This window comes from Raphanus sativus, chromosome 6 (assembly GCF_000801105.2).
Source record: "Raphanus sativus cultivar WK10039 chromosome 6, ASM80110v3, whole genome shotgun sequence".
NCBI lineage: Eukaryota > Viridiplantae > Streptophyta > Magnoliopsida > Brassicales > Brassicaceae > Raphanus > Raphanus sativus.
The window spans coordinates 14,244,400-14,272,008 of NC_079516.1; the positions used below are offsets into that span (position 1 = coordinate 14,244,400).

The following is a 27,609-nucleotide window of genomic DNA, read 5'->3' on the forward strand; positions in this document are numbered from 1 at the left end:
ATTTTCATAAATATAAAACCTTTATTCTAAAAATATAATATGTTGGTAGAATGATTTAACATTAATAAACTATATAATACATGTATAAAAAATTAATTTTTCTTAAACTTTTATATATACAATAATTTATTTTATAAACTGAATAAACAAAACAAACTTTCATGGAAATTTAGCACTTTGAATTATGGGTCGGGATTATAATAATTTAATATAAAATAATTTTCAAATATGTCATTTTAATCATCAAAATCAAATCTAATAGAAAAATTAAATACATAATAAGAAGCAACATATATATATGTGTGTGTGATCATTTGAAATAATTAGTTAACCAACAGCATGAAAACTATAAAATTATTATAGTTAAAATAGTGATTTAAACATTTAAATATATGAATAATCTTGAAAAAATATACTAATTAAATAAAACAAATATATATAAACATGAAAATAAATACCCGCACGATTGTTCGGATCAAAATCTAGTTATTTTTAAGGTTGACAAAAAGGCAGTGTTTTGAAAACCAGATCGGACCGGCCGGTCGAACCGGTCCGACCGTGACTCGCTGAAGAAGCCGAGTCCGGTTCGGTTTAAGACCCGGATTTGAAAAAACCGATAAAACCGGCTGAAAACTGGTAAAACCGGTGATCCGGGTTGATTTTAAAACCCGGTTCTTAAAATTTAACATATAATTAAGTGTTTTATATTATTACTAGCTAAAATTTAATCTTTGATAATTAATGTTCAACTATTATTATTTAATTTATTTTTTATTTTCTTAAGAAACAATGTAAAAATAGATTTTTGACTCTCATATACTATATATACTATATTTATTTTGTCATAGTCATAAAATTTGAGATGTTAGTTGTAAAAATAAATAAATATGATAATTGTAACTATAAATCATTTGTTTTTTTCAATTCAGTTCACATAGTATTCACATATATATATATATATATATATAGTTAGATTTATGTTTGTTGTTTATTTTTAGTTAATGAAAAAAATAGAGAGTGTATTATATGTAGATATATAATTATATATATTTATTTTTTCATAAATAGAAAACCCGGTTCGACCGATTGAACCGGTCCAACCAGTCAACCAGTAACTACACCGAGTCGATGTCTGGTCCGGTTTTCAAAACATTGCAAAAAGGACATAAAATATATACTAAGTAATTACTGTAACATATTATCTCACATGCTTTCTTTTCAAAGAAAAACATATTATCTCACATGCTACAATGATAAGCCAAAAGCAATTTTTCTTTAAAACTTTTATTAAGATATTCCAAACTATTTATTAACTTTAGAGTTTTGTACCCATGCATGCGTTTACAATTTATATGGTAACAATTGGAATATTGACTACGTGACAATATATATATTTATTTCTTTTTCCCCCATAAAATCTATAGACCAATCCGATCGATTTCGATAGTAATGTATTTAGTATTACAAAGTGAACTATTCAGATAACATATCGCATTATCTGATCCAAGTTTAAAATACCTTTCGCTAATGGCAGAAGTAGATCGTTCATCTATTACGGCTTTCCATATTAACTACCTAGACCAAAATCCAAACTTAAACTAGCAAAATTTTGATAATTTAATTCTTAGGAAAATTCAAATCCAAAATTAATGTAAATATACATTAAACCCTAAAAGACTATAGTACGTAATTACTCTCTAAAATCCATTAAATAAGATATGGGGCAACATCTGCCTAACAACATTATTGAGATAGATTGGAATCTCAACGTGATATTATTTTTTGGATCTATGTCTTTATCAAATAGAACAATAATTATTCTACCTGTTTGGAATTTGATATTTTTTCCCGATAACCTTTTTTCAAAAAAAAAACTTCTTAAAAAGTAAATAAAAAAATAAAAAGAGGGAATTATAGAGTGTAGTTCTATTCTAATTATTTTGCTCAGCAAAGGTGAGCTTTTTAAAGTAATGGGCATGCTTGTGAGTTCATCATCATTACTTCTTTGAACTTCTGTGACCTTTTTTTCATTTGAGGAAACGCCTTTCTTTTGTCCTAATAAAAACTTCACTTCACTGCACTCACCAAATAAAGAATAAATAACATCTCTGAATTGATCCCTACTAATAAAAGTTTAAACTAATGAAACAATTAATCTATTTATCATTAAAATAATAGGTGTTGCAGAAAAATTATGAACTTTTTACCAAATGAAAATTATGAACATACGTGCAAAAACCTTAAATTTGTCTCCCATTAATCTTTTCGGGCTTAGTTTTAGTTATTGGACTACTCAGTTTCTTGTTAATGAAATTCAGTCGACAAAAAAGGTTATTAGCTGACATGCATGTCTTTTTTACTTTTGTTGGGGTTAATTGGGAACTTTACTTACATTTCGAGAAAACCTTTATAGCTTTTTTTTTTTTTGAAAAAGAGCTTAAAAAACCTTTATAGCTAGAGAAACCGTTTATCCTAAATTTAGTAGAACATTCAAACGAACAAACTTATGGAAACTGAAATTGTGCTTAAAAATCTAGGTAAATATATCTAGTCGCAGAATCATATATAAATTTGAATCCGAAATAAAATTGATTTAGCATCGACATAAGAGAAGACATATACCAATATCCGATTTTCTTCTCGACGTATTTTAATCTAGGTATGATTGACAGGTTAATTTTTAAATGTTATTGGTAAGTAACTAATCTTTTTATTTACAGGTACAAACAAAAAGAAAGGCACTGAGAAGATCTATCAAAAGTGGTTGACAACTAGTTTACCATAACCTTTACCCGGATGAATCTTTTGTGTGAGATAGATATATTCATAGATAACACATGAGAATACGTTCGTTTACTTTTGTATATATATGTAAATAACAAAAAAAGGCGGAAAGTGGTCAAAGGCAATAATGGAGAAGAGAATGATGGTGTTGAGTAATGTAGAATCTCGTGTGAAGGTGTTGGTTCGGGAAACGACCAAAACGTGGCCTTATGTGGTGAAACTCCTTTTCAGTGTTAACAAACATCCAATTCCTCGTTGTTTTATATTGTGTGTATGTGTTTTTCCGGCTAATATTTTTATTTATTGATGGTATTTCCTTCTTCGTCATTTTTATTTATTTTGAAGATGTTCTAGCATCAAGTGTGTATTTCAAAAAATGTAGGATTGTGTATTTTGTATAGTTTTCTAGACTGGAAGTTACAATACCACGTTTTATGCAATCACCATAAGTTTTCCAACGCAATCAAAGCTGAGAATGGTGATACGTGACGTGATAGTGTGATACTACAATGAGTAGCCAAATAAATGATTAGGTAATTTCGTATATGAGAATAATTGATTCTCTAATTTAGATTTATAGGAACTGCGGATGAAGTAATAACCACTAGTCCATTACCATTTGGTTAACATAATGAACTGTTTTTTTAAAGAAAATTTTAGATCACTAACCACTAGGTTACTTAGACTTTTAACTGAATAATGATGAACTGTTTCCTTTCTCACAATTTGACACTCATAGAAGCTGCGCATGTGTGTGTGTTCAATACCGCATGTGCTTACCTTCATTTTTATATATTAAATGGGAATATGGCATGTTGCCTACGATCCATTAACTCGAATCTTTGTCCTGACGTATTTATTTGTATAAATATACCACGATATACGTAAATGTAGGTGTGAATATATCAGCTATATGAATTAGCCTCACTTTGTGATTTAAGTTTCTAAACGTATAAATAAAATTTGATTTAAAACGACGATGAACTCTGCATCAACTTAGAGGGAGAGAAACAAAAGCTACTGAAACCTCCCCTACTCTCCTTGCACACGATTTTTTCTAAAAATGCTCCGCTTTTCCACCGCGCGGCTCGTGCGCAGTGCCGGTCCGGACTCATGTGGCGCCTAAAGCGTACAAAAAAAAATTATGCCCTTAAATATAACTAAAATTTTAATTGCATTTTAAGTATGCAATCAAAACAATGCAATATTCTATTAAATCTTAACCTGTCAGAAAAAATAAAACAAAATACAGAGAGATAAAATCATATTGTTCATGAAAATAATGTTTTTATTGATGAACTTTGATTAACTAAAATGTTTAAGCCAAGTTGATTACTAATCTTATTTTTTGTAACATTTTCTATAATAAAAAACCTAAATTCTATAATATAGAAAATATGATAAAATTACATTAACATCATTTTTCTTTTTGTCAAAATATGTAGAAGTTGAGCAACTAATAATTTAAATCTTTTGTTATAATAAATATCTTGTACAAAGTTATTTTATCAGAAAAATAGAATAGAAAATAAATGATTACTTTGATCACTAATAAATTATTCTTGAAGAAGAAAAAAACATAAAAAACAAAACTGGAAGAAGAATGTCTATTTTAAAGATATTACTAAGGTTTGTCTAATTAAATGGTTTATTTAATAATATATATGATAGAATATACTAAATTTATCAAAAAGGTAACGAATAAACAAGGTTTGGTTAATTAAATAGTTTTCTAATAATATATGTGATACAATAAATTAAATTTGTTAGAAAATGTAAGGAATTAAAAGAAAAATAATAAAAATGAGAAAAAGATTCGAACTCACTACCTTCAGGATTTAATAGGGATGATAAGAACCACTACACTAAGGTAATATATGGACAAAGTTTGGCGCCCCTAAAATATGTAGCTATTTTAGGGCCTAAAGTCCTGGCTTTATGGGCTTTAGCCCAGGGCCGGGCCTGCTCGTGCGTCCGCGGTGAATAAGGGCTTCACCCAACTTTTATCCTAAATTTCATGTGATCATTTGAAAATTTTAATACTTCCCTTCATTACGATGTGCATTTATATCTCTTGTCTTTGGACTAAAACCCATACGGAAAAAATCGTAATCTGAACCAATGCTAAAAATAAAATATCTGGTAAAAGCTATATTGTTCAATGTATGCATTTGGTTGGAAAATTTGAATTGTCAACTAGCTATTAGACACCCTACGTACTAAAGCTACAATCTTATCATAAAAAAAATCGAAGATGATGATTCCTGTGGACTCGATTTCTATAGACAAAAAAAAAGAAAAAAATATTGCTATAGACAATATTGGGCTTCATTACAAAACAAACTTACGTATCGTACTACTACTACGCTTCCACGCAGCCACACATTCATTTGGAAGCATACAACTTTTCTATAGACAATATTGGGCTTCATTACAAAACAAACTTACGTACCGTACTACGCTTCCACGCAGCCGCACATTCATTTGGAAGCATACAACTAGCATCTTCTTATTTCTAAGAATCCCAAAAAAAAACACAGTAATTCACTCCTCCTCCCTCTCCGGATCCTTCTCCTTCTCCTTCTCTAAGTGTAAGCTCTTCCACCACAAAGTTTTAAGGTGATTTTACGAATCTCTCCGCTCTAGACATTTCTGATCATCATATTCTCTCATAAGTATCTTTAGCGATTATCAAATTTATTGAAAAATTTGGAGAAATACACTCAAATAAGATTATAATTTGAAAACTACACAATTATTTAAGTTTTTGGGAAAATACACTTATGAATATATAATTTTATCAGATATTAAAATTTTAATATTTTCTAATTTATTTTATATTTAAAGTAACGGTTTTACAAAAAAATTGTTTTAAATAATTTTTTTAGACTATCTACACAATATATTTTCATATATCTTAAACTTTTTATTATTTGGAAAAAAATTCAAGGCGACGTCTCGTCTCGTTCTCCATATCCTCTATTTCTGATTTTTATTTCTCTAGTTTCACAGGTTCTTCTCAATTCATTAATAAGCTTGTTGGTTCATGAATCAAATTTCTGTTTTCTATTGTGCTTCTATTTTATTATGAAAATACTTCTGTTTTTTTAGGAAACTCATGTTGCATATAGTTGGTAGATAATTACTTCTAGGAAGAATGAATATTTTGTAGAGAATGCAAAAAAAAAAGAATGCAAACAAACGTAACTTGTTTATATAAGATCAAGAAAATAAAATAAAATCTATATAAATTTCATGATAAAGTCAAAACAAATCCTAGTTTGTTTATTTTATAATATTCTTGTGATGACAAAAAAATTCATATTACTGTAAAATTTTAAATGGTAAAATAACATATTTATCTCAACACACAAATTTATTTTAATTATAAATAATAAATATACTATTATTCTATTAATTTAGATTTATATCTTAGTTACTGAAATATCTAATCTGGATAGAAAGTCAATTCATATTTAAGAAAGTGTATTTTCAAAAAATAAAATAGAAGGTATAAATTATCCCAATATTTATTGATTCATTCGATTTTGGTAAATATACTCTAGTTATTTTGAATTAAAAATATAAAATATATCAATTCTATAAGATAATAAAGTAATATTTTTAATGAATTTTTATATAAATATTTGGACCTAGAAACAACACAAATTAATGAATCTATGTAAAATAATTATAATTAAAACAGTGTAGTAAAGTATATAAAAAAACTGTTAAAAAATTCTCAAATTACCTAACTCTTAAATGATATAATCCTTAAAATTATCAAAAATTTCGAAACATTATTCAAAGATCTATTATTATCCAAATTACAAGAAATTTATCAATATATACTATTATTTGTAAAATGTTTTTTTCCTTCTGAGCTCTAAGGTAAAGGTTAGGCTGATAAAAGTCAATGATGCCCTTAATTATTATATATAACTTATTATATAAGTAAAACAATTTTTTATTAATAATATTAGATTTGTATATTATATTAGATAACAATTCACAACTTAATATAATAAAACAGTCAAAATAAAATATTTTTTTAAAAATAAGATAATTCTTATATATATTGTTTTGTTATCTGGAAATACTATTTTAATTTATTAAAGTTAAAAAATAAGATATAAAACAATTTAACTAAAATATTAATCAAACAAAAACATTTGTATAAAGATATATTTCAAGAATATTTCTAATACGTGAGTATTTTTTTAAAATTTCAGCACAATTAATAAAATATTTGATTAAAAACTTTATCATATATAAATATTTGATGTTTGATTTAAATTTTTTGTGAGAACATAAATAAAACTTATCATGCTGTTTTTTGAATTAACAAGATATAAACTAATAAATATTTGTAAGAAAATTATATCCGCACATGTTTTTAGATTAATAAGACATAGGTTGACCAAAAAAAATTAATAAGACATATCTCTCGGTCCGTAGGTTCCATCTCATCCAACTGATATATATTTATAAGAAAATTATACATGTATGTACGGACAAAATACTTAGTTGTAGTTATTTGAATTATTAATTGAAAATACCAATTTAATTATCTGAATAATCTATATCTCCTTCCCGCTGTTCATATTACATTTTTTAAAGGTTTACATAGAGTAGTGATTTTTTTCTCCCTACATACCTATCTTAAAGACTAACCAACGATTATCCAATCCTAAATATAAGTAAGTGAACAAAAATAAAATTAGGAGTTCCGAGAGCATGTATTATATATTGTCAATTGTGCTAAAAGGTAAACAAACGCTAAGTCAACTATTTGAATATAAGTTAACCAAACTAAATTTAAAAACGTTTAAGGAAATTGCAAATTATTTAACTTTTTGTCACAAATTAATTCATATATTTATCAAAAAAAAAAAATTATCAAAAAAAAATTAATTCATATAATTTTATTTTCTTCTTGAGCTTACAAGCTCTCTTTTTCTGCTTCTTTTGGTAGGGTGTAAAAATGAGTTTGTGGTATATCATTGTTGCATTCGTCTTCTTTGCACTAATACTCATTGCAAAGAATTCGAGAAAGACAAAGAGGAAGCTACCTCCGGGACCACCGAGACTTCCCATATTAGGCAACTTGCACCAATTGGGATCGCAACCTCATCGTTCCATGTTCAAATTATCCCAAAAATATGGCCCTCTAATGTCACTAAAGTTTGGAAGCGTATCTACTGTCGTGGCATCAACACCAGAGACTGTAATGGACGTCTTGAAAACATTCGATGCAGATTGCTGTTCACGACCTTACATGACGTACCCTGCAAGAATCACATACAATCTAAACGATCTCGTCTTTTCTCCTTACAACAAATATTGGAGGGAAGTACGAAAGATGACAGTTGTTGAACTCTACACAGCAAAAAGGGTACCATCATTTCGACATGTAAGAGAAGATGAAGTAGCCTCTTTTGTTGATTTCATCAAGCAGTCTGCTTCACTGGAGAGCCCAGTTAACTTCAACCAGAAGTTACTGAAACTGTCCGGAAGTGTGATATGTAGGGTTGCATTTGGGATAAATCTTAAAGGGAGTAAACTTGAGAAAACCTATGAACAAGTCATTGTAGAAGCATTTCAGGTGTTGGGGAGTTTTGCAGCAGCAGACTACTTCCCGGTTATTGATAAAATCATCGATAGGATCACCGGGTTACATGGCAAGTGTGAGAAGGTTTTTGAGGCTATAGATTCGTTTTTCGATCAAGCTATAAAGCATCACCTAGAAGATAAGAGTATTAAAGATGATATCATTGACTTACTCCTCAAGATGGAAAAGGGAGAGGTTGGACTTGGAGAGTATCAACTTACTCGAAACCACACCAAAGGGATTCTTCTGGTAAGTATCAAAAGCTTCTAGATTCAAACTTTACACTCTAATATCTTGTTTGTTTTTCATATTACAGAACATTCTTACTGCTGGAATAGATACTTCTGCCCAAACTGTGACATGGGTGATGACACATTTGATTGCAAACCCTAGAGTTATGAATAAAGTGCAAGCAGAGGTAAGATAAGTGATCCAAAACAAAGACCACATTACTGAAGATGATATAGAACGGCTTGAGTATCTCAAAATGGTGATTAAAGAAGCATTTAGGATAACACCGCTTGTGCCACTTCTAGTTCCAAGAGAAGCTTCGAAAGATGTAAAGATCACAGGTTATGACATTCCAAAGAAAACATGGATCCATGTCAACATATGGGCTGTTCATATGAATCCTAGCGTTTGGAAAGATCCAGAAGCTTTCATCCCGGAGAGGTTTATGGATAATGAGATTGACTATAGAGGTGTTAACTTTGAGTTGTTGCCATTTGGTAGTGGAAGGAGAATGTGCCCTGGAATGAGTATGGGACTGGCTTTGGTACATCTAACACTCATCAACCTTCTTTATCGTTTCGATTGGAACCTTCCTGAAGGAATGAAAGCTGAAGCTGTTGATCTTGAAGAATCATATGCGCTTGTTTGTCCTAAGAAAGTTCCACTTGAGCTTATCCCAGTTCTTACCCAGTGGAGTTGACTTTACTTTGCTTCATAATAAGGTAATATTCCTGTTGAGACTTGTGCGCCAAGATAATAAACCCTTAAATAAATATGGTGGAATTTGTATTTTGTAATTCTGTATAAGTTCTTTGTTTAAACAGATTTATTGAAGATGTCTCCTCAACTAATATAATTAAGTAAGATTTCATAGTTTAAAATGTAAGCTTCTGTAAGTAATGTGAACATCTTATTCCATTACCATTAAGAAGGTGATTGTTCACATAAAACACAACTTCTTGGACTATAACTTTAGAAGTACTAGGAATCTATAGTTTTACTTATAATTAAATACAACGTGACTTAAAATGATGATGAATATCAATTTTAGAAAGTTATAGTCTTTCTAATATTTTAGTTTGGTTGTACTATACTCTTTCCGTTTATAAATAAAGGGGTGTATTCAACCGGGAATTTGAGGTGATTTGTATTAAAATGACAAATCCACTGTTATTCAAACATGAATTTTAAAAACTCATTTAAAATCCACTGTTATTAAACTTGACATTTCGTAAAGTACTCTGAAATCCACTGTTATTGAAAATATTTTAAGTTGTGGAGTTTTAAAGTTTTGAGGTGATTTTAGAGTGTTTGGGTGGAGTTTGTTAGTTAAAAAAATTAAAACTCAAATCCCATGATTTTAAGTGATATTCTAGAGTAGTTTAACAAAAATCACCTAAATCTCTGCAACTTATTAAAATCATCTAAAACTCCATTAAAAATCAAATCATATCAAATGTTAAATTGAATACACCCCCCTAAGTGTCATTTTGACATTTCTCGGAGATTAAAATTTTTGTATAATTAACTATTGTACCTATTTAATACATGATTAATAAAATAAAAATAATTTAAAATAAAAATTTATTGGTTATTTAAAAGGGTAAAAATTAAATTTAATACAAAAAATTACATTGAAATTCTAAAACAACACTTATTTTGAAAAAAATAAAAAAAAATTAAATAACCTTTATTACGAAACAGAATAGTAATAATTATGTTCTTTTAAGAAGAGACTATTCGCCTATTTTTATATAGGAAAAAACAAACACTGATAAAGTGATAAATTATTTAAAAAACAGATGGATCGGATATATCACGACTAAATAGATTTTTTTTTTTATAACAGACTAAATAGATTTATATGCATCAACTTTGCTTATTGTTTAGATTAGAACATTTCTCTCATTTCAGTAATAATTCAAACCAATTTCAAACACTTTTTACTATGAAGTAACAACTTGGAATTATCCCCCTGTTTTGGACTAAATCTGAAGAGAGAAAAAAGTCAAACTAAAACTCATGCTGAAAGAAAGGCTTGTTTACAAAATCCATAAAACTCCTTTGTTATCATTTTCTTCCAAGTAGTGAGTAGACCCGTTTTGACACATTGAGTTGCATTTTATAATTTGTATAATTTATTTTTGTTTAACGATCTCTTGAAGATGTGTAACCTTTCTGAAGTGTTTTGAAGATATTATACCCAGCATATTATCATCAAGAAAATGATTGTTCAAACAAACATAACTTCTTGGGATCATTATTACGAATAGAGCTAAGCCATCACAGGTGGTGTTGGAGGAAGACATTGTCTTCTCCTTGCACCTCTTCTGCTTCGGTTTAAAGAACCTGATGAAGAAAGAGAAGAGCTAGGTGGAAACCTACTTGACCTGCTCCTAAGTTTCTTCACCTCTGGGATCTTCTCCTCTTTTGATCTCACCTGCCTCACCTTTGCCTCGTTCAGCTCCGCCGGCAGAACACAGTTGCAGAACAAACCTAAAAGACAAAACACAAACATAAAAGTCACTGCCATTTACGAAAACAGAGTAGAAAACAGAGTCGATGTTCTGTTTCAATAAAACAGAGTAAAAAAACAGAGTCAATGTTCTGTTTTCTGTAGTTTCTTACCGAAGCGAGCAAGACGGTTAACCCAACTAGGGATAGATCTTCTGGTCAGCTGAACACAAACGTCATTGCAGAAGTGATTACAGTTCTTTGTAATGAGATGGTAAGTGTTTCCGCTATACCCTTCAGCAAGTTTCTCCATAAAGGCACAGACTTTGTCAGGATCCAAATCTGTTCGTCCAATCAAAATAGACTTCCTGAATGTGAAACCTGGACATTGCTTCGGTTCCACCTCGAAGATCCCCGTTGTTGAATGCTCGTGAGCTCCAAAACCGTATTCAACCCCATGAACTAACCAAAACAATTGATCCAGGTTAGGTCAAAAAGTTTCCATATTTGGAAACTACTGAAAATGAAACCCTAAACAAACAAAGGCAGAGAAAAAGGATATACCTTCAACACCAGAGTGGTAGACCCCGAGTCCTAACCAGTACGCGTAGCCATTGATGGGAGTGAGATCGTATACATTCAGGTAAACCGGAACCAAACCGGCTTTCTTCTTCCGGCCGTTCACCACCACCATTCTACACAGCATCTCTCTTTAACCGACCAAAGAAAGAACCCTCAAGCTTCGAAGGTTTTAAAGAAGAGAGAAACAAATTGAGAGAAAGAATCTTATTCTTCTTATGTCAATCTTAGAGAAAAGCTTCTGATGTTTCCTTCTTTCTTAAAGGCTACTACATTCATTTCTGCTTTCTGTCATTTTTTGTTTAGGGCACATATTTTGTAGTCCCTTGAATTTAACATTTCTTTATGTTTTGCCCCCAATATTATCCAATTTGTATTTTCAAGTCCACGACAGCAACGAGTAGTTACTTGAGAGCTGAGAAGAGTGCTAAAAGAAGTAAATACTAACTCTTAGTTAGTCGTAAAAATAGTAAAATCGACTGTCCATACATTTAGAATATAATATAAATCTATTAAGTATGCAAATAGTTTTAGATTAATTTGAAAAATACATAGAAACCAAATTCTAGTTAATTGATTAGGCATTACAGATACCCTTTAAAATTTAGTGATATTTTGAAGAAAAAAATATTTTATAAAACTATATCACAAAACATCCCAATTTCTAAAACGTCCCTAAAGTGAAAAGGTTTAGAAATAATTCGACAAACCCACGAGCAATGTCTTCTTTGTGTAGGTTTTAAGCAGCCGATGGCTAGCTGTTGGGGTGTGAAGTTAACAACATATTTTTCCTGACCGCTTAAAAAGTTCAAACTGATTAAACTACCAAAACTGATCTGTATTTAATTGTATAAAACATATTTTTCCTATTAAATTGTTATAAAATACACCTATATAAAACCAGTATCAAAAGGATTAACCCAATTAGTTGTAAAAAAAAAGATTAACTAAGTGACTGGATATTATATTTTAATTGTATTGGACCATATGTTACTTGAATGAACCCCTCTTCACTTTTTTAATGTCTAATCTTGTTTCAAGAACTTTATAGCAAAGAGTGATTCACGGATCCGCAAATCTTGTCAATTATATTATGATATTGCAATGTACGAATTTATTTTGAATTTGAGCTTATGATTTTTTTGTTCAATACTTTCACTAAAGATATGAAATTATAAGAGCTTATATGTAATTTCGTGTAAAACAATCATCCAAAACCTTATTCTAAAATATACTTGCTATTGGGGAACTTGACACACAATACATACTAATGGTCTGCCCACAGACGAAGTAGCTGTCTTTTGTAAATTGTTTAGTGTATATACTCGAATATTCGTTGAAAAAGTATTAGCTACAAAGAATTATTTTTCTACCTAAACACACACAAAATAATTAGGGTAAAAGAAAGCTAGTGGGATATACATTAAACATTAGACTCGCAATTTATAGTAATTTGGTACTTAATCATTCGTCCAGGTATTTTTTCCACTGAATTCTAAAGATAAGTCATATATCCATTTAATGAGTTCAACAATCAATTAGCCATGGCCATTTGTAGAACGACTTTGAAGGCTTGTGTACATAATTATTATAGTCAACAGGTCATCACGACTATAGTACTAATTCAGTAGTACTATTTTTTTTTTTAACACTAAAAGATTATATTGATTTCACTTCATACACATGATCATACATCAAAGCTGGCAAGTTTAACAAAAACCCCCAGAGTCCAAAGCCAGACAAAATATAAGATTTTTCTGGAAAGTAAAGCTGGCGGATGAAACAGAGTCCCCAGAAGCTAAGAAAACTACAAACAACAAGAGAAAACAAAATGAACAGATCTAAATTATAAGAACAAGACACCCTAGCAAACAGTTTAACTGAGCTTTGAGAGACACAAGAAGGATAACATCTTTAGGCGAACTTTATTCCGGTTAACATCACACACGAACTCATTATATTGCTTCATAAAGAGATGAAACCACGAGCCAGAAGTAGATGTGAACAACCGAGGTAGAGGAAGGATCACTTTTTGTTTTTACCATTCGACGACCTACGCCAGGATGATTAGAAGGCCGAAGCCTCTATCCTTGAGAAGAAACCAGATAACCCTAGCCAAAAGGCCAAAGATGGAGAACAGAACCACAGGAAATCCATCGCAAGCAAAACAAGGAGTAGCATACTCTCAAACCTCATCAAACTACCACCAGAAGCACACACGGAAGAGCAACCCAGATCAAAGAAGTTGATTCGGAATGAGAAACAAAGACCAACCTTTGAAACAGCTACCGATCCAACATGCAAAGAGAGATACCAACGAAACTGAATCGTCATCGAACATGCAAGACGCCGACTGATCCAAAATCATTAGAACCTTTGCCACCAAAACAGATCTGGAAATCAAGATAAAGATCTGATTTTGTAGACTCTTGAAGTTTTGAAACACGAAAAGACAAAACGAAAATAGAAAAGGAAAGTCCGACCGACGATGTGGCTGTGAGAGCCCACAATCGTCGGCCGGAAAAACTAAAATCAGATCTGAAAGGTTGGTTGGTAGAGAGAAGGAGGAGAGAAATTGTAAAAACAAGGGGGACTTTCGTAATTCAGTAGTACTATATTCTAGTGGTTATTTTGTCTTCAAAGACGGTAATTGACGTTAATGAGTTCAACAATCAATTAGTACGGTATTACTAATTCAGTAGTACTATATTCTAGTGTCTTCAAAAATTGATTGTTGAACTCATTAATTATTATATTTTTATTTTTGAAAGATTCTTAGTAGAAACTCACGTTAATGGTGCTCTAATACGTATCGATAATTATAAAGTTTTCCAATTTGGAGTCTAGTAATTTAGGAATACATAGGCCATACCATGTGACCATGTCCTCCTGACTAGGCAGGCCTTCAAAAGCTTCGTTTTCCGGTTACCCAGCTACACTTGCGGGCCGTTTGTGGGCCTTGGGGCTCAACCCCTGGAGATTCATTTCACTAAAATGACTGGATATGCTGATCTCCCGCCTTTACCGGCGAACTTCCCTTGCTGTTATGGTTTTGCTGGTGCGTGCTTCTTTCATGTAGCCAAATGATCTGATCTGTCAAATCCGAGAGTTTAATTATGTCTGCAATGTATACAGGTAAGTGCGAGGGAGATTTTATGAAAAGTACTTTAGGGCCAAACTATAATATACAAGAAGATAAAGAAGGCTCTGATTAAGAGGCTTGTTCCATTACATATTTTGGATGTTTGATATTCACCCGCGTTCTACTTGGATTTATTCATGGAACTGTATGACTTTTGGTTCATTCCGAACATATTTTATCTGCTAAAGGCTTGTTGCATTACATTCAATTATCTTCGACCACTTTGGGAATATAACACGTGAAATCTTTGGTGATGAAAGCAACATATGTGTCGTCTTTTCTCCTTTGTATGACATATAGAATAAAAGCGATGGCCTTCTAACAATCTCATATGCCCGTTATACTTTGTAACATCCTGAAAAGGCCATCCCTGCTTGCTGATATAATGCTAGTTATTCGTTTTTTTTGGGGTCAAATGCTAGTTATTCATATTATTATTTTTGCAAATACAATAATAATATTTTTTTTGCAAATGCAAATACAATAATAATAATCCAACCTTTTTATGCGTTTCTTTATTTTGCTTTTCATTTAAGGAGCAATAGACATTCATAAAGGTGTTAAAGAAGTATAAACTTATAAAAGAAGCACTTCTTACAAGTTTTATAGTTCTTTTCACTTTTAACTAGCGGCTTACTTTTGCAATTGTTTCACCTATTATGCACCAGTAAGTGACTAAAGTACATAGGTGTGTGGATGTGTGTGTGTGTCAGTGTTACTGAGATCGAGTATTTTTTTTTTTTTTTAAGATCGAGTATTGTTATCCTCGAGGACCAAAAAGGTCACTCGTTGTCATAGTATACACCAATTTCGGGTCTAAGAAAGAGAAGCATTGGATGCTTTATTGTTTATACTTAGAACCTAGCTCGTATATTTTGTTTCAATTTTCTTATGCAGTACTCTTTGCTTTAGTGTCACAATCATCCTACTCAGCAACTGTCTTCTTTTTATTATATCTGTTTTGTTCTGTGGGAGTGTCATGTTAGCAGCTTTTAAATAAATAGAATGATTGTTCTAACTTCTGGGTAAACCAACTTTGACATTATAATACTATTTCATTTTTCTTGTGACTATGAAACCAAATCTTCCCATAGATATCAGTATCTTCTCTTTTTTAACTTTATCTATTCACATTTCTTTTCCTTTTCTAGGAATTATAAATGGTTTACACATTTGTTGGGTGTTTACCTGAAATCCATTTATGTATGTATAGTCGACAAATCTCAAACTAAGGCCATCATTATCGGCGCTTCTTAATGGAGTTGCTTAGTAATAATGACCCAAAAAATAAATCAAAATTAGGGAAAAAACTAAGCACGTGTCTTAGTTAAGAACTTTTCGACAACGTCCTCAAGGGGCACGTGGTGTAATGAGATAGGTTTACTCTTCTCCAATCCTCTGAGACTTGATCTCTTCTCCCCTGTCCATAGCCAATTTTCTTCTCTTGATGCCGAAGAGTAAGTCTGTCTCCGATCCCCAATTTCTCTTCTCCAATCCTCAATTTATCACAATCACAAAACTCACTTCCTTCACTCTGTTACAGATTCTTCCTCTGTGGACACACGATTCAAATTTTGGCTCAAGCTCGAATATGGGTTTAGTGTAACAAAATCGATTTTAGTGAGAAAAATCTGGTGAGAAGAACCGTGGAGGATTCATAAGGAGGGAAATATGAGGAGGCAGAGGGTAGCTAGAAGGAGATTGTTGAGTTGGATATAGCTTCTCCTTGCTTATTTCTCTGTTGCTGGATTGGTTCTATTCATGGTTCAGCATCGTTATCAACAACAAGATCCATCTCAGCTAACACTTGTATGTCTTCCTCTCTGGTCTTTATTCAAAGTTTTTTTTTTAGTTTCTTAAAAGCAATGTATTGATTGCTGAGATTGAGTTTTGCTCTAATGATCATCTGCTCATGATCTCTGCTCTCTATCTCTTTCTGAGCACATGATCTGAGAATGTATTAGTTCGTTGTTCTTATGATATAGTTTGGTCTTTTTATGTGTGCAGGCAAGTGAAACGGATTACATCACGTATGAAGAGGTATGTGTTATGCTAGTCACTAATAAATGAACGTGTTACGTTCTTTACATAGATAGAGAAATTTTGGTTTTGAATGATGATTATAATATGTAGAGTGATGGTTTGCACGGCTATAGAAATGTTCCCTTTGAAGTTGCTTTTGTGTTGATGATTTGGATTATATAGGAAGCTTTATTGGAGAAGATTAGGTCTGAGAAGTCAAGTTCAATGTATTTTTCATTCTCGGTTGGAAAATTTATTAAGTGGTATGTGTCTTGCGATAGCTCCTACGGAGTCCTAGTAGAATGCGTGTCCAACTTCAACTTTTGAATCCTTCTTTATATCTCTGTTAGCATGTTGATGTTTGTTTCCAAAAAAAAAGAATAGAACTTGATGCATTTTGTAGTCACAGAGAAGTGGTTTTCGTATGAATATGTATCTCACCGAAGCCTTGTTTTTTTGTTGTATTATGCTGCAGGCAGTTCAGCTGAACAAGTTTGGTTATAGACTTTCAAACAAGTTGAGCGATGACTGCAAAAGCTAAGATGTAGAGTAAATTACCATGCTCTCAAGTTCAATGGTTTTTTTTTGGAAATCATTAGTTCTTTTGCTTACTGTTTTTTTCTTCTTGTAACGATACTAAGAAACAGCATAAGTATCTACCAATAATCTGCATTTTTTCTAATGTCCTTCACATTGTTTCTTAACTTCAGAATAATAATAAAAAAACCTAAGAACTCTAAAATTTTTCCTAGCAATAATGTTGCTCTAAGTAGATATGTGAAAATATGTACATTAGACAGAAGTATACACATAAGAGTACAAATTGATAACAATCACATGAAAACATAATAAAAGATACTAAATGCAAGAATCAAGAAGAAGTAATCTTAGAGCTTAAGTGATAAGTCTAGCTTCTGTTGCTCTTCCTGATTAGTGCTTAACAGTACTCCTCCTTGCCATTGTTCAAGAGGCGGCGACCCTACTAGAATCCTTCCTATGTTGCTTGATGATCTAGCCATGTCATTGGACCGTGAATTTACTGAAGAATCCATCATCATCATCATGTGATGCTGATGATGATGATGATGAAAATTATCCATTGAAGAAAGTTTACCTATAGCTGGTTGTTGATCAAGAGGTTGTCTTGACCAGTTGACATGACCATAGTGACCACCAAACACGTTATACGAACTTAGCTTGTGGGTCATCGAATGCGCTTGAATCCCCAAAGACCTGTTGTTGTATTGTCCATGGAAAGGAACTGGAGAGAAACCGTAAGGATGTCCAAAAGCTGAGGCTGATGCTGCCAGACGTTGCCCTCTTTTTGCCAAAGTCCTCTCTCTCTTGTGTGCGTTTTGGTGACCACCAAGTGCTTGTGAGCTATAGAAAGTTCTTTGACAGTAGTTGCATGAGAAAAGCTTTTGTTCCGTGGATGTAGTCGATCCGTTATAACTCTGGCTATCTATGCAGTCGATGAGATTGAGCTCTTGATTGTTATGTTCTTGACTAGAATCGTTAGCCCCTGGTTCTTCATCTTTGAAACTCTGTTCTTGGCTCTTGTTTAGAGAATCTTGACATGGAAAAGCTGTAGATGAGGAAGCTATGCAAGAGGTATCTGAAGGAAGTTGTTTGTCCCTCGAAGTGTCCATGTGAGCTGAAGAGGGAACAATATTTTTGTAAGTGATGATTTCTTCTCTATATTTCTAACTCTCTTTCTATTATTAATAGCTATGAAAGAAGCTTTGTAAATAAGAGCAGGAGTAGGTGGTACTAGAAAGGAATAGACAAAGAAAACAAGACCTTACAGTATATTTTTTAGGTTTTTTTTGTAATAATAAGTAGTGGACCAAAGTACTATGAGGATGAGAACGATAGGTAGGTTTGGTTTACTGTCACACCCTTGTCACAAAATACTTAAAAGCTAGCTTATTGGGACTCCACCATCTACGCTATATATATATATATATATGTGCGTTATATGATAGGACCCTTTCCATTTTTGGCTGCTTCCTCCTGTAACATAATCCATACATTCATGTAAGGGTAGAACAATCCCTTTAACCCTTGCTATGATGATCAATAAGGTTGAATATGGTAAATTGGTAAACCCTCAAGCCATAATAATTGAGTATGTGCAGAATTTGCTATCTAATTATTCATGGGAGTCTATAATTTATATAGAATGAGTTTTAAAGGATTAGAAACGACAAATGTGAAAACGAAGCAGTTCACAAAACAGTTACGAAACTAGTACATCTGATGAAATGACAGGAGAGGAAAATGACAATATAAATCGAAAAGGATACGTTAAAAGAGAAGAAGAAATGGACCATCTAAATTTATTTCAGGTCTATTTATGTCTACTTTATGTAAACTCCACGAGGTAAGTGGTCATTTCTGTCTCCTCTTGCTTCTCTTGTGGGCCTTTCCTTCATCTTTCTTTGTACTCTATTACACCAAACGTAGATCAAACTAATTACAACGTATATAACCGTGGCTCGGGTTTAATCAAGCAAGTGTATGCCATGGATACTTTAGTTGAGAACTTACATATGCAATGATCTAGGCACTCAATTTAAATATTTTAGTAGCACACTTACATATGCAATGACCAAAAGAATAGTTTGTCAATAGTTTGTCTTTATGAGAGAGATCAACCTTTTCTTTTTGTCTAATGTTAAAGTAAAAGATACTTTGAAACTTCCACGCTCTTCTTCTCCTTTATCATCTAAAGAGTTTAGTAGATTAGATTAGTCAATACAAATGTTCCCACTTAATTTCATCATGAAATACAACTAGGGTTGCATATGAAAAAAGTAGCTTTATTCCACCAATAGGAACTTCTCTTTTGGAAGGCACGTCAGCAAGATCAAACCCACTTGAGCACTGAGTAAAGGCTTTTTTCTTCTTTATTAACATCTTTGGTTGGATGCATAATATGGTTCCTAACAATCTTAAGATGCTACTTAACATTTCCAAAGCTTAGCTTAAAATTTATTTACCAAAGGGAAGTTTAAGATTATATACTTTAGCTTGTGGTGAAATCTAAAGATCTAATGGTTGGATTGTGTATTTGTCGTGTGCGAATTACGGCCTAATTGGTAGGTCCAACGTTACAAATGGCCGACACATAAATGAGAAAAACTGGTTCAGAGTTTTCAATCGCTAGTAGCTAATTTGTCTTCATATTCATTAGTTTTGCCTATAGTTATATTGTATGCTTCTTATAAAAGTGTAATCTGCCCTATCCGGTTAATTAGTTCCGGTGAAAACGTATTTAGTATTACATAACCAAAAAAAATTCGAAGAATCACCACACTATTTGATTTAGGGATGGGCCTTGGGCTATCCATTCGATTCAGTTCGGATTTATTTGGGTTTTGGGTTTTCGATGTTAAAAATAACAGTTTCCATTCGGGTATTTATACATTTTGGCTTGGGTTCGGTTCAGATCTTTGCAGTACCCCGTTTAAATTATTTAAAAATATAAATTTATATATATTCCAAATTTTCTCAAATATTATAAAGCCAAAAATAATATATTACATATAAATTTGAATAAGATATGCCAAAATATCTAAAACTAAAATATAAATTGACTTGATTTAAATATTTGGATAGATAATTAATAGAAGTTTCAATATTTTTTGGTGTTTTAAATATTGTTTAGCTATTTTAAATATTTACAATTAAAACTATCTTATATATCTTGGATACTTTTTTATATATAAATCTAAAAATAGTTAATATATTTAAGTATATAAATATATTTCAGATATACCCAAAATACTTTGGTTCAGTTCGAATTCAGTTTTGATTTTTTAGATACCAAAATTTTGAATCTATTCGGATATTTAACCAATTTTTGTTCGGATTCATTACTATTTTCTGAGATCGGATTCGGATTTTTTTACTCAGCCCTAATTTGATTCGAGTTTAAACTATCTTTTAACTAATGCCAAAAATAGCTGGGTTGTTTATTACCATATTACACGTAAACTGCATTAGGTGATGCCTAACCCGAGACTTCTCGCATAGTTATATTGCATGCTTGGTGGGGTTATTTCTTAGTTATAGTTTGCTTTTAATAATCAATAAAATGATATCAATATTGGATTGGGGCAAGTAACGTGTGTTGAAGAAGTATATTATTGTTTGCCCAACGAGTATACTAACATTCCACGTAATATCATATGATACAATCTACATCAATCAATGATCAGCAGATACAGAACAATTGATCTTACTTTAAACAGATGTTGACGCATATCTTCTTAATTTTCTTAACTTTCCTGAATGTCATGTATAGCTTTCCACGTTATACTTTTATGTACACTACTATTAAGAATATGGCAAAAAAGGAAAGAGAGGATTAGATAGGCATCACGTCAGTTTCATCTGTTTCTTGAAAAAAAAAAGTTTAACGTGAAAATGCATGGGAGAGAAGAGATGATTTAACGTGAAAATGCATTGGACTTTGGTCTGGGTGTTTGGGCTTAGTCCCCACCTCTTTTAATAATAAAATTCTGATGGGAAAAAAAAAAAAGAGAAGAGATGATGTAAGAGAAAATAGAAACACATCCCAAACATATAATTCCAAAAAGTATACAATTGTCTATCAATCAAATCTACCTTTGGTAGATTTTCTGTCTTCTTCCAAACTTTTCTTTGGTAAATGTCTTTCAAAAATGCATATACATTTTCCACCAGTTCTTAATATTTAAAGTAGGTATAGAGAAAATTTCACGTATGTTCTGATTGCGTTTAAACGGTACAATATTTCAGAAACCAATAACCATTCAAATCCAAAGATATTGATAGTATCTAAAGGACTATTCTACACCTCATTTCTTCTACTGATCTACAAAAAGCTTGTAACAATGTTAAAAGCAGATGATACCATTTGTCTCCATCAGCTTGCGGGTTTAGAGATCGCTCCTGCAGCAAACAAGAGATTTCTCCGAGAAAACTGCACCCACCAATGTAAAAGACATACAAAAAGAAACATGACTTATAGAATATGTCTGATCACCGAGCTTTGTGATCCTAAGGAAGCAACGGTTCAATTATTTGGCACACACCTAATTTTAGTGATGAGTAATATTTATTCACAAGCACAAGATGATATAAAATTAGCACAGAATCCAGAGATGAATAAGAAGAGATCACAGAGGATTAGCTTACTCGGAGGGCGTGAACTGGTGTGGACTTTGTGGGGAAAGTTCTGAGTGGTCGCAGTCTGTTTGAGTTACCGTTTCTGATCATCAACAAATGATACAATCATTTTCAGCAAAACATATTATATAGTATTCAGAGAACAATAATACTCACTTTTCCTCGGCCTTTGTCAATTTGGTACTCGAGGAGACGTCCCACAGTTTCACTGTGCAGTCCGCAGATCCAGAAGCCAGAAGAGAGCCCTCTCCACTGTAAGAGAGAGTCCAGACACATGAATTATGGCCAATGAGAGGTGTGATGCAGCGAGCTGTTGAGAGGTCCCACATCATTATGGTTCCATCTTCATCACCAGAAGCCATATATCTCCCATCTGGTGACATCGCCAATGACAAAACCATGCTCCTGTGTCCAACGAAGATCCTGACACATTCCCCTGTTTGGACATCCCAGAGTCTAACCGTCTTATCACTAGAACCGGTTGCAATGTAGTTGCAATTGGGATGCCACTGTACACACTGAAATCAAAAATGCATTTTAATTAACAAATACATTGACAAAAAAACAACAAAAGATGAGAGACACTCACATCAACATCAGATAGATGCCCTGCCATCATCCGCAGAGGATGCATTCGGTCCATTGACCAAATCCGGGCAGTACGATCATGAGAACAGCTTGCGAAGTAATGCCCGGAAGGGCTAAACTGCACCATGAAACGAGTGTATATACATCATAAATTCCAGTTTATGTAAGACAAACTTGAACAGTTCTACCTGAGCATCCCATACAGTGTGATTATGACCCTTGTAGCACACGAGATTGGCGTTTAGTTTTGTGCTCCACAGCCTTACTGCACTTACGAATTCAAAGTTGGTAAATATTGAGCGACTATGTGGATATCATGTAGAGTGGTGGACAGATGCATACTTGTTGTATCTGCTGAAGAAGATAAAACATAATCTCCGGGAGGACTGAAAGTGGCAGAGTAAACTGGTCCTGAGTGACCCAATAATAGTGTATAATTTCTTCTCCCATTTTCATCCTGCAAAGCACCTGGAACAAGACAGCTCAGAGTCCATCTTCTCATGGAAACACAAACAAGAAATGCAAGAAAGAAGTATTCACTTTTAGTTGTGGATGTCAAAATAATAAAATAATACGTTTTTATTTTCATAAATGATTATTTGTTTAATGGAAAAAGAAACATACAACTGCCAGCATGCCCTATCTTCGCCATGTCCCAGACCTGAACACCATAACCGTGCCTTAGACGTTTTGGAGAGTAAATTAAGAAGAAAAAGAAAAAATGTACCTTTATTGATGAATCTGAGAACCCACCAGCGACCAGAGATCCATCATGAGATATAGATGAACTGTTTAACCTGGAGAGGACGATAGATGAGTGAGCAACACGTTGAAAATAAGTAATAAAAACATTATGAGGAGACAGAGGACATTACCCGTTATGAGTGTTAACAAATGTATAAAAGCTGACAGATGGCATTGCGAGACTACTCAGCTGCACACGGTTTCTCAGGTCTTCAAGGATGGATTCCTCTACATCCGTAGACCTGACACAGGAAAAATAGAGATGGAGAAAACATAGAGGAGATTAAGTCTTTGACAGCTACTTTATGTATTCTCCTTTAATCTATACCGCATCATCCATAGCATATATACCTAAATTGAGTAAGGGATTCGAAAGTACATTACTGGCATGGCAAGTTCCGGTTTCACACGTGGTGTCGTCGACAAGGCCATGCTGGTCTCCTGACGTGCAACTTTTGCTGTTGCATTTCCTGCTTTGTCCTTCTTTAACTTCTTTACGGAAGAGCCTTGCTTTCCAATTTCGCTGGATCTTTTCTGAACATAAAAGCAATCGACGAGTGAATTTGCGGTTCTTAATTTACAAATTACTGAACTAAGTTGAAAGCTACTTATCACCTTACTATCAGCTTTACTTTCTCCTTGTCCCTTCTCGGAATCAGAGAGTAGACCTCCCGTCTTTTGGAGGCGATCTTCAAGCGAGTCTTCAAGCAACTATGAAAGAAAAATGACTTTGTAAATATAATGTTTTACCGAAAAAGAGCGAAAGAAGCTAAAGGAAAGAAAAAAACGTACTCCCCAATGTATTTCTTTTTGATTGACGTGATCAGCTGTCTCATGAAAACTCCCAGAAATGGTGACAGACTCTATGTCATCAGATGCGGAGTTAGGCTGTCCTGAGTAGACTGCAACAAATGAACTAGGATTAAACAACAGTGGATTCAGTCTTCTACTTAAAAAAATCTGTTCATGCTATTGCATATATATATGAGAAAGGAACCACAATTACCTTGGAAATTGATGCGCTCGTTTATAATACCAAGCATTAAAGTAGATTCTGTTCTATGTAGATACTGAAGTAACAGATCATACGAACACTGCAACATTCAGGAAGTATATTAGAAGTCTGCAGACATGGAATTTAAATTAATCAGACTAGAAAACTTGAAGCATTTGCCTGTAATAGCTATTAGTCATTTTTCACTCAAGTTTACCTGACAAATTTTAATGTTGAACTTGCTTTGTCTAAGAGAACGAGCAAACTCCATCTCCTGATAAGAAACCAAGGTCGTAAGACAGTTAATAAAAAAAAACCATTATCAACATTATATGACCATAAAAGACAGCTTAAAACCTGTAGATGAGATGGAGCAAGAACGCCTTCCAGCTTCTGAAGATCCCGTAGATGTACCATTTCATGATCTTTGCGGAAGCTGTTAAAGAAGGCTCTCGCTGGAATACAAGTAAAGTATTCCTAAGCTTAAAAAAGATACACTCAGAGTGACAAATTGTGAATAATAAGAAGTACCTTCTTGAGTGTGCCCTTTCCCCACTAGATTTATGTAACAATGAATAAACACTGGATATATCACTCGGAGCAACTCATGCTACAAATCAAAAGCAGCTCATCAGTTTTTCCAAGGTTCATACAAAACCAAAGACTACCAATGCTGACCTTATAAAGGTCCAGTGAGTTATCACCCCATGACCTTAGCTTGCTGTAACCCTCACGGTACCGAGATGGATCATTCTCTGATCTGTAAAAACAAAAAAAAACACACTTTAATAAACCAATTGGCTCTACATGAACAATTCTCAAAACACTTTAGACGAAATTGGAAATGAATGCATAAACAGAGCAGTAAAACAAACCCTAATTTCTTCCCCCAATAAGAAGCAATCAGAAAACAGAAAAAAAAACACACACACTTTAATAAACCGATTGGCTCTACATGAACAATTCTCAAAACACTTTAGACGAAATTGGAAATGAATGCATAAACAGAGCAGTAAAACAAACCCTAATTTCTTCTCCCAATAAGAAGCAATCAGAAACAAAAACAAAAAGAAGCAAACTTTAATAAACCAATTGGCTTTAAATGAACAATTCTCGAAACCCTTTAGACAAAAATGCAAATGAATGCATAAACAGATAATTCCACTCCACCAATAAGAAGCAATCAGAGAGATCATCACTCAGTGGAATGTATGTTCTCTTAAACTACAATTGAACAGATAATTCGATAGGAAGGTAATGATTACTGTGAAAAGGAGCGGATGAGCTTGGTGAGGTCAGGATCGTTGTGATAATCGATGGAGCTGAAGCTGGTGCCATCGCTGTTGAAGCCTTTCTTCTTCAAGTAACCCATGACGAACTCGTCTACTTGCTCTGGATCCATTCTTCTTCCTCTCGAGTCTCGATTCAACTCTCTCTATCTCTATGTCTATCTCTATCTCTATCTCCGTCAGTCACTGAGTTCTTTGCCTCTCAAGTCTCAACTCAATTGATTATCTACCCTCCGTCAAATCTCGGGTACGAGAGAACCAGTTTCGATTAATTCAAAGGCCTTATTCTAATATGGGCCTGCTAAAATGGCCCATTTGTGGCCTAAATGCGTTTTGTCTACTTAAGCGACTATGCTTGGGTTCTTGAACCAAATTAACAACAAAACTAAGAGGCATCGTCGCAAGTTCGCAAATATGGTCTTATCCCGTGGATACAATTATAGAATTTGTTAAACAATAGATTCATCAAACAACTTTCCTTATTAGTATAAGACATTTAAAATACTTCCAAATATTTTCATTACGATCTAAACAAATATGACTTAATATCAAGTCCATTGCGTAAGGACAGGAATAACCTGAAGTGGAATTTTCTTAGGGCATACAAGCCCATAGGATTCTTCAAGACCAACATCTTCAGCTTTCATTCCTTCAGGAAGCTTCCAATCAAAACGATAAAGAAGATTGATAAGTGTCAAGTGTACCAAAGCTAAACCCATACCCATACCAGGGCACATTCTTCTTCCGCTACCAAACGGCAAGAGTTCAAAGTTTAGACCTTTATAGTCAATCTCATTATCCATAAATCTCTCAGGGATAAAAGCTTCTGGATCTTTCCAAACGTTTGGATTCCTGTGAATAGCCCAAACGTTTACATGGATCCATGTTTTCTTTGGAATGTCATAACCCGCAATCTTTATATCTTTTGAAGCTTCTCTTGGGATTAGAAGTGGCACAAGTGTGTTAATCCTTAATGTTTCTTTAATCACTAGTTTGAGATACTTGAGTTGTTCTATATCTTCTTCTATGATGTTGTCTTTGTTTTTTATCACTTCTCTCACTTCTGCTTGCACTTTTTTCATAACTCTTGGGTTTGCAACTAAATGTGTCATCACCCATGTAACAGTTTGGGCAGAAGTGTCTATTCCAGCAGCAAGAATGTTCTGTAATAACCAAAAATTTAAATAAAATAAAATAAAAAATGGAGTTTGAAATGATACGTTTTTCATTACTTACCAGAAGTATTCCTTTGGTGTGGCTTCGAGTGAGTTTAAACCCTCCAAGTCCAAGCTCCCCTCTTTCCATCTTTAGGAGCAAGGCAATGATATCATCTTTAATACTCTCATCATCTAAGTGATGTTGTATAGCTTGGTCGAAAAATGCGTCCATTGTTTTGAAAAACCTTCTCACATTTGCTATGTAGCCCTGTGATCCTATCGATGATTTTGCCAATAACCGGGAAGTAATCTGCTGCTGCAAAACTCCCCGTAACCTCCATGATTCCTTGAATGACTTCATCATAAGTATTCTCATTTTACTCCCTTGAAAACGTATCCCAAATGCAACTCTACATATCACACTTGCTGACAAATGACATTAACTTGAGGCTGAAGTTAACCTGGTTCTCCAATGAAGCAGATTGTTTTGATGAATTCAACCAACGATGCAACTTCTTCTTTTCTTACATGTTGAAACGACTGTACCCTCCTCGCGGTGTAGAGTTCAGTGACCGTCAGCTTTCGTAGCTCCCTCCAGTAATTACTATATGGAGAAAAGCCAAGATCCTTTAAATTGTATGTGATTCTTGCAGCGTAAGTCATATAAGGCCGTGAACAACAGTCAAGGTCGAATGTTTTCAAGACATCTTTCACCGTCTCTGGAGTTGAGGCCACAACGGTAGACACGTTTCCAAACTTGAGAGACATTAGAGGTCCATATTTTCAGATAATTTGAACATGGAACGATGAGGTTTGGATCCCAATTGGTGCAAGTTGCC

General features: G+C 33.1%; 3 protein-coding genes and 2 pseudogenes across 5 annotated transcripts; 1 reads left to right on the plus strand and 4 right to left on the minus strand.

Moving 5' to 3' along the window:
• Positions 1-5,205: 5,205 nt before the first annotated feature.
• Positions 5,206-9,522, plus strand: LOC130496505 (cytochrome P450 71B11-like; annotated as a pseudogene).
• A 1,261-nt stretch (positions 9,523-10,783) lies between these two features.
• On the minus strand, positions 10,784-11,938 carry LOC108833326 (deSI-like protein At4g17486). Its single transcript, XM_018606752.2, has 3 exons — positions 11,645-11,938; positions 11,255-11,542; positions 10,784-11,122 (listed from the first exon to the last, which is right to left on the minus strand). The coding sequence occupies exons 1-3, from the start codon at positions 11,784-11,786 to the stop codon at positions 10,902-10,904; spliced, it is 651 nt and encodes a 216-aa protein (XP_018462254.1). The 5' UTR covers positions 11,787-11,938; the 3' UTR covers positions 10,784-10,901.
• A 5,661-nt stretch (positions 11,939-17,599) lies between these two features.
• LOC130496510 (zinc finger protein 3-like) lies at positions 17,600-18,610 on the minus strand. The gene has a single exon (XM_056988625.1). It carries the CDS (start codon positions 18,470-18,472, stop codon positions 17,711-17,713), a length of 762 nt encoding a protein of 253 aa, XP_056844605.1. The 5' UTR covers positions 18,473-18,610; the 3' UTR covers positions 17,600-17,710.
• A 2,377-nt stretch (positions 18,611-20,987) lies between these two features.
• LOC130496504 (transcription initiation factor TFIID subunit 5-like) lies at positions 20,988-25,842 on the minus strand. Of its 3 annotated transcripts, XM_056988618.1 has the most exons (19): positions 25,590-25,842; positions 25,003-25,084; positions 24,856-24,934; positions 24,682-24,779; positions 24,542-24,598; positions 24,337-24,424; positions 24,123-24,232; positions 23,946-24,041; positions 23,710-23,864; positions 23,462-23,572; positions 23,314-23,383; positions 23,211-23,247; positions 22,929-23,054; positions 22,775-22,851; positions 22,588-22,704; positions 22,155-22,516; positions 22,008-22,080; positions 21,724-21,792; positions 20,988-21,161 (listed from the first exon to the last, which is right to left on the minus strand). In XM_056988618.1, the coding sequence occupies exons 1-18, from the start codon at positions 25,724-25,726 to the stop codon at positions 21,736-21,738; spliced, it is 1,932 nt and encodes a 643-aa protein (XP_056844598.1). In that variant the 5' UTR covers positions 25,727-25,842; the 3' UTR covers positions 20,988-21,161; positions 21,724-21,735. The 3 variants fall into 3 exon arrangements, with proteins under 3 accessions (XP_056844598.1, XP_056844597.1, XP_056844599.1); XM_056988617.1 differs by lacking the exon at positions 20,988-21,161 and having other exon boundaries at positions 21,603-21,792; XM_056988619.1 differs by lacking the exon at positions 20,988-21,161 and having other exon boundaries at positions 21,603-21,792; positions 25,037-25,084; positions 25,590-25,669.
• A 171-nt stretch (positions 25,843-26,013) lies between these two features.
• LOC130495568 (cytochrome P450 71B12-like) lies at positions 26,014-27,609 on the minus strand (annotated as a pseudogene).

What these genes read in the sequence shown, in the direction of transcription:
- LOC108833326 (XM_018606752.2), bottom strand. Translation starts at nt 11,786, where the DNA reads ATGCTGTGTAGAATGGTGGTGGTGAACGGCCGGAAGAAGAAAGCCGGT. An exon ending in CTACCACTCTGGTGTTGAAG is followed by an intron (nt 11,543 to 11,644) that starts GTATATCCTTTT and finishes TGTTTTGGTTAG; the next exon opens with TTCATGGGGTTGAATACGGT. An exon ending in TAACCGTCTTGCTCGCTTCG is followed by an intron (nt 11,123 to 11,254) that starts GTAAGAAACTAC and finishes TTTGTCTTTTAG; the next exon opens with GTTTGTTCTGCAACTGTGTT.
- LOC130496510 (XM_056988625.1), bottom strand. Translation starts at nt 18,472, where the DNA reads ATGGACACTTCGAGGGACAAACAACTTCCTTCAGATACCTCTTGCATA.
- LOC130496504 (XM_056988618.1), bottom strand. Translation starts at nt 25,726, where the DNA reads ATGGATCCAGAGCAAGTAGACGAGTTCGTCATGGGTTACTTGAAGAAG. An exon ending in GAACTTGCCATGCCAGTAAT is followed by an intron (nt 23,573 to 23,709) that starts GTACTTTCGAAT and finishes TTCCTGTGTCAG; the next exon opens with GTCTACGGATGTAGAGGAAT. An exon ending in GATAGGGCATGCTGGCAGTT is followed by an intron (nt 23,055 to 23,210) that starts GTATGTTTCTTT and finishes GTCTTGTTCCAG; the next exon opens with GTGCTTTGCAGGATGAAAAT.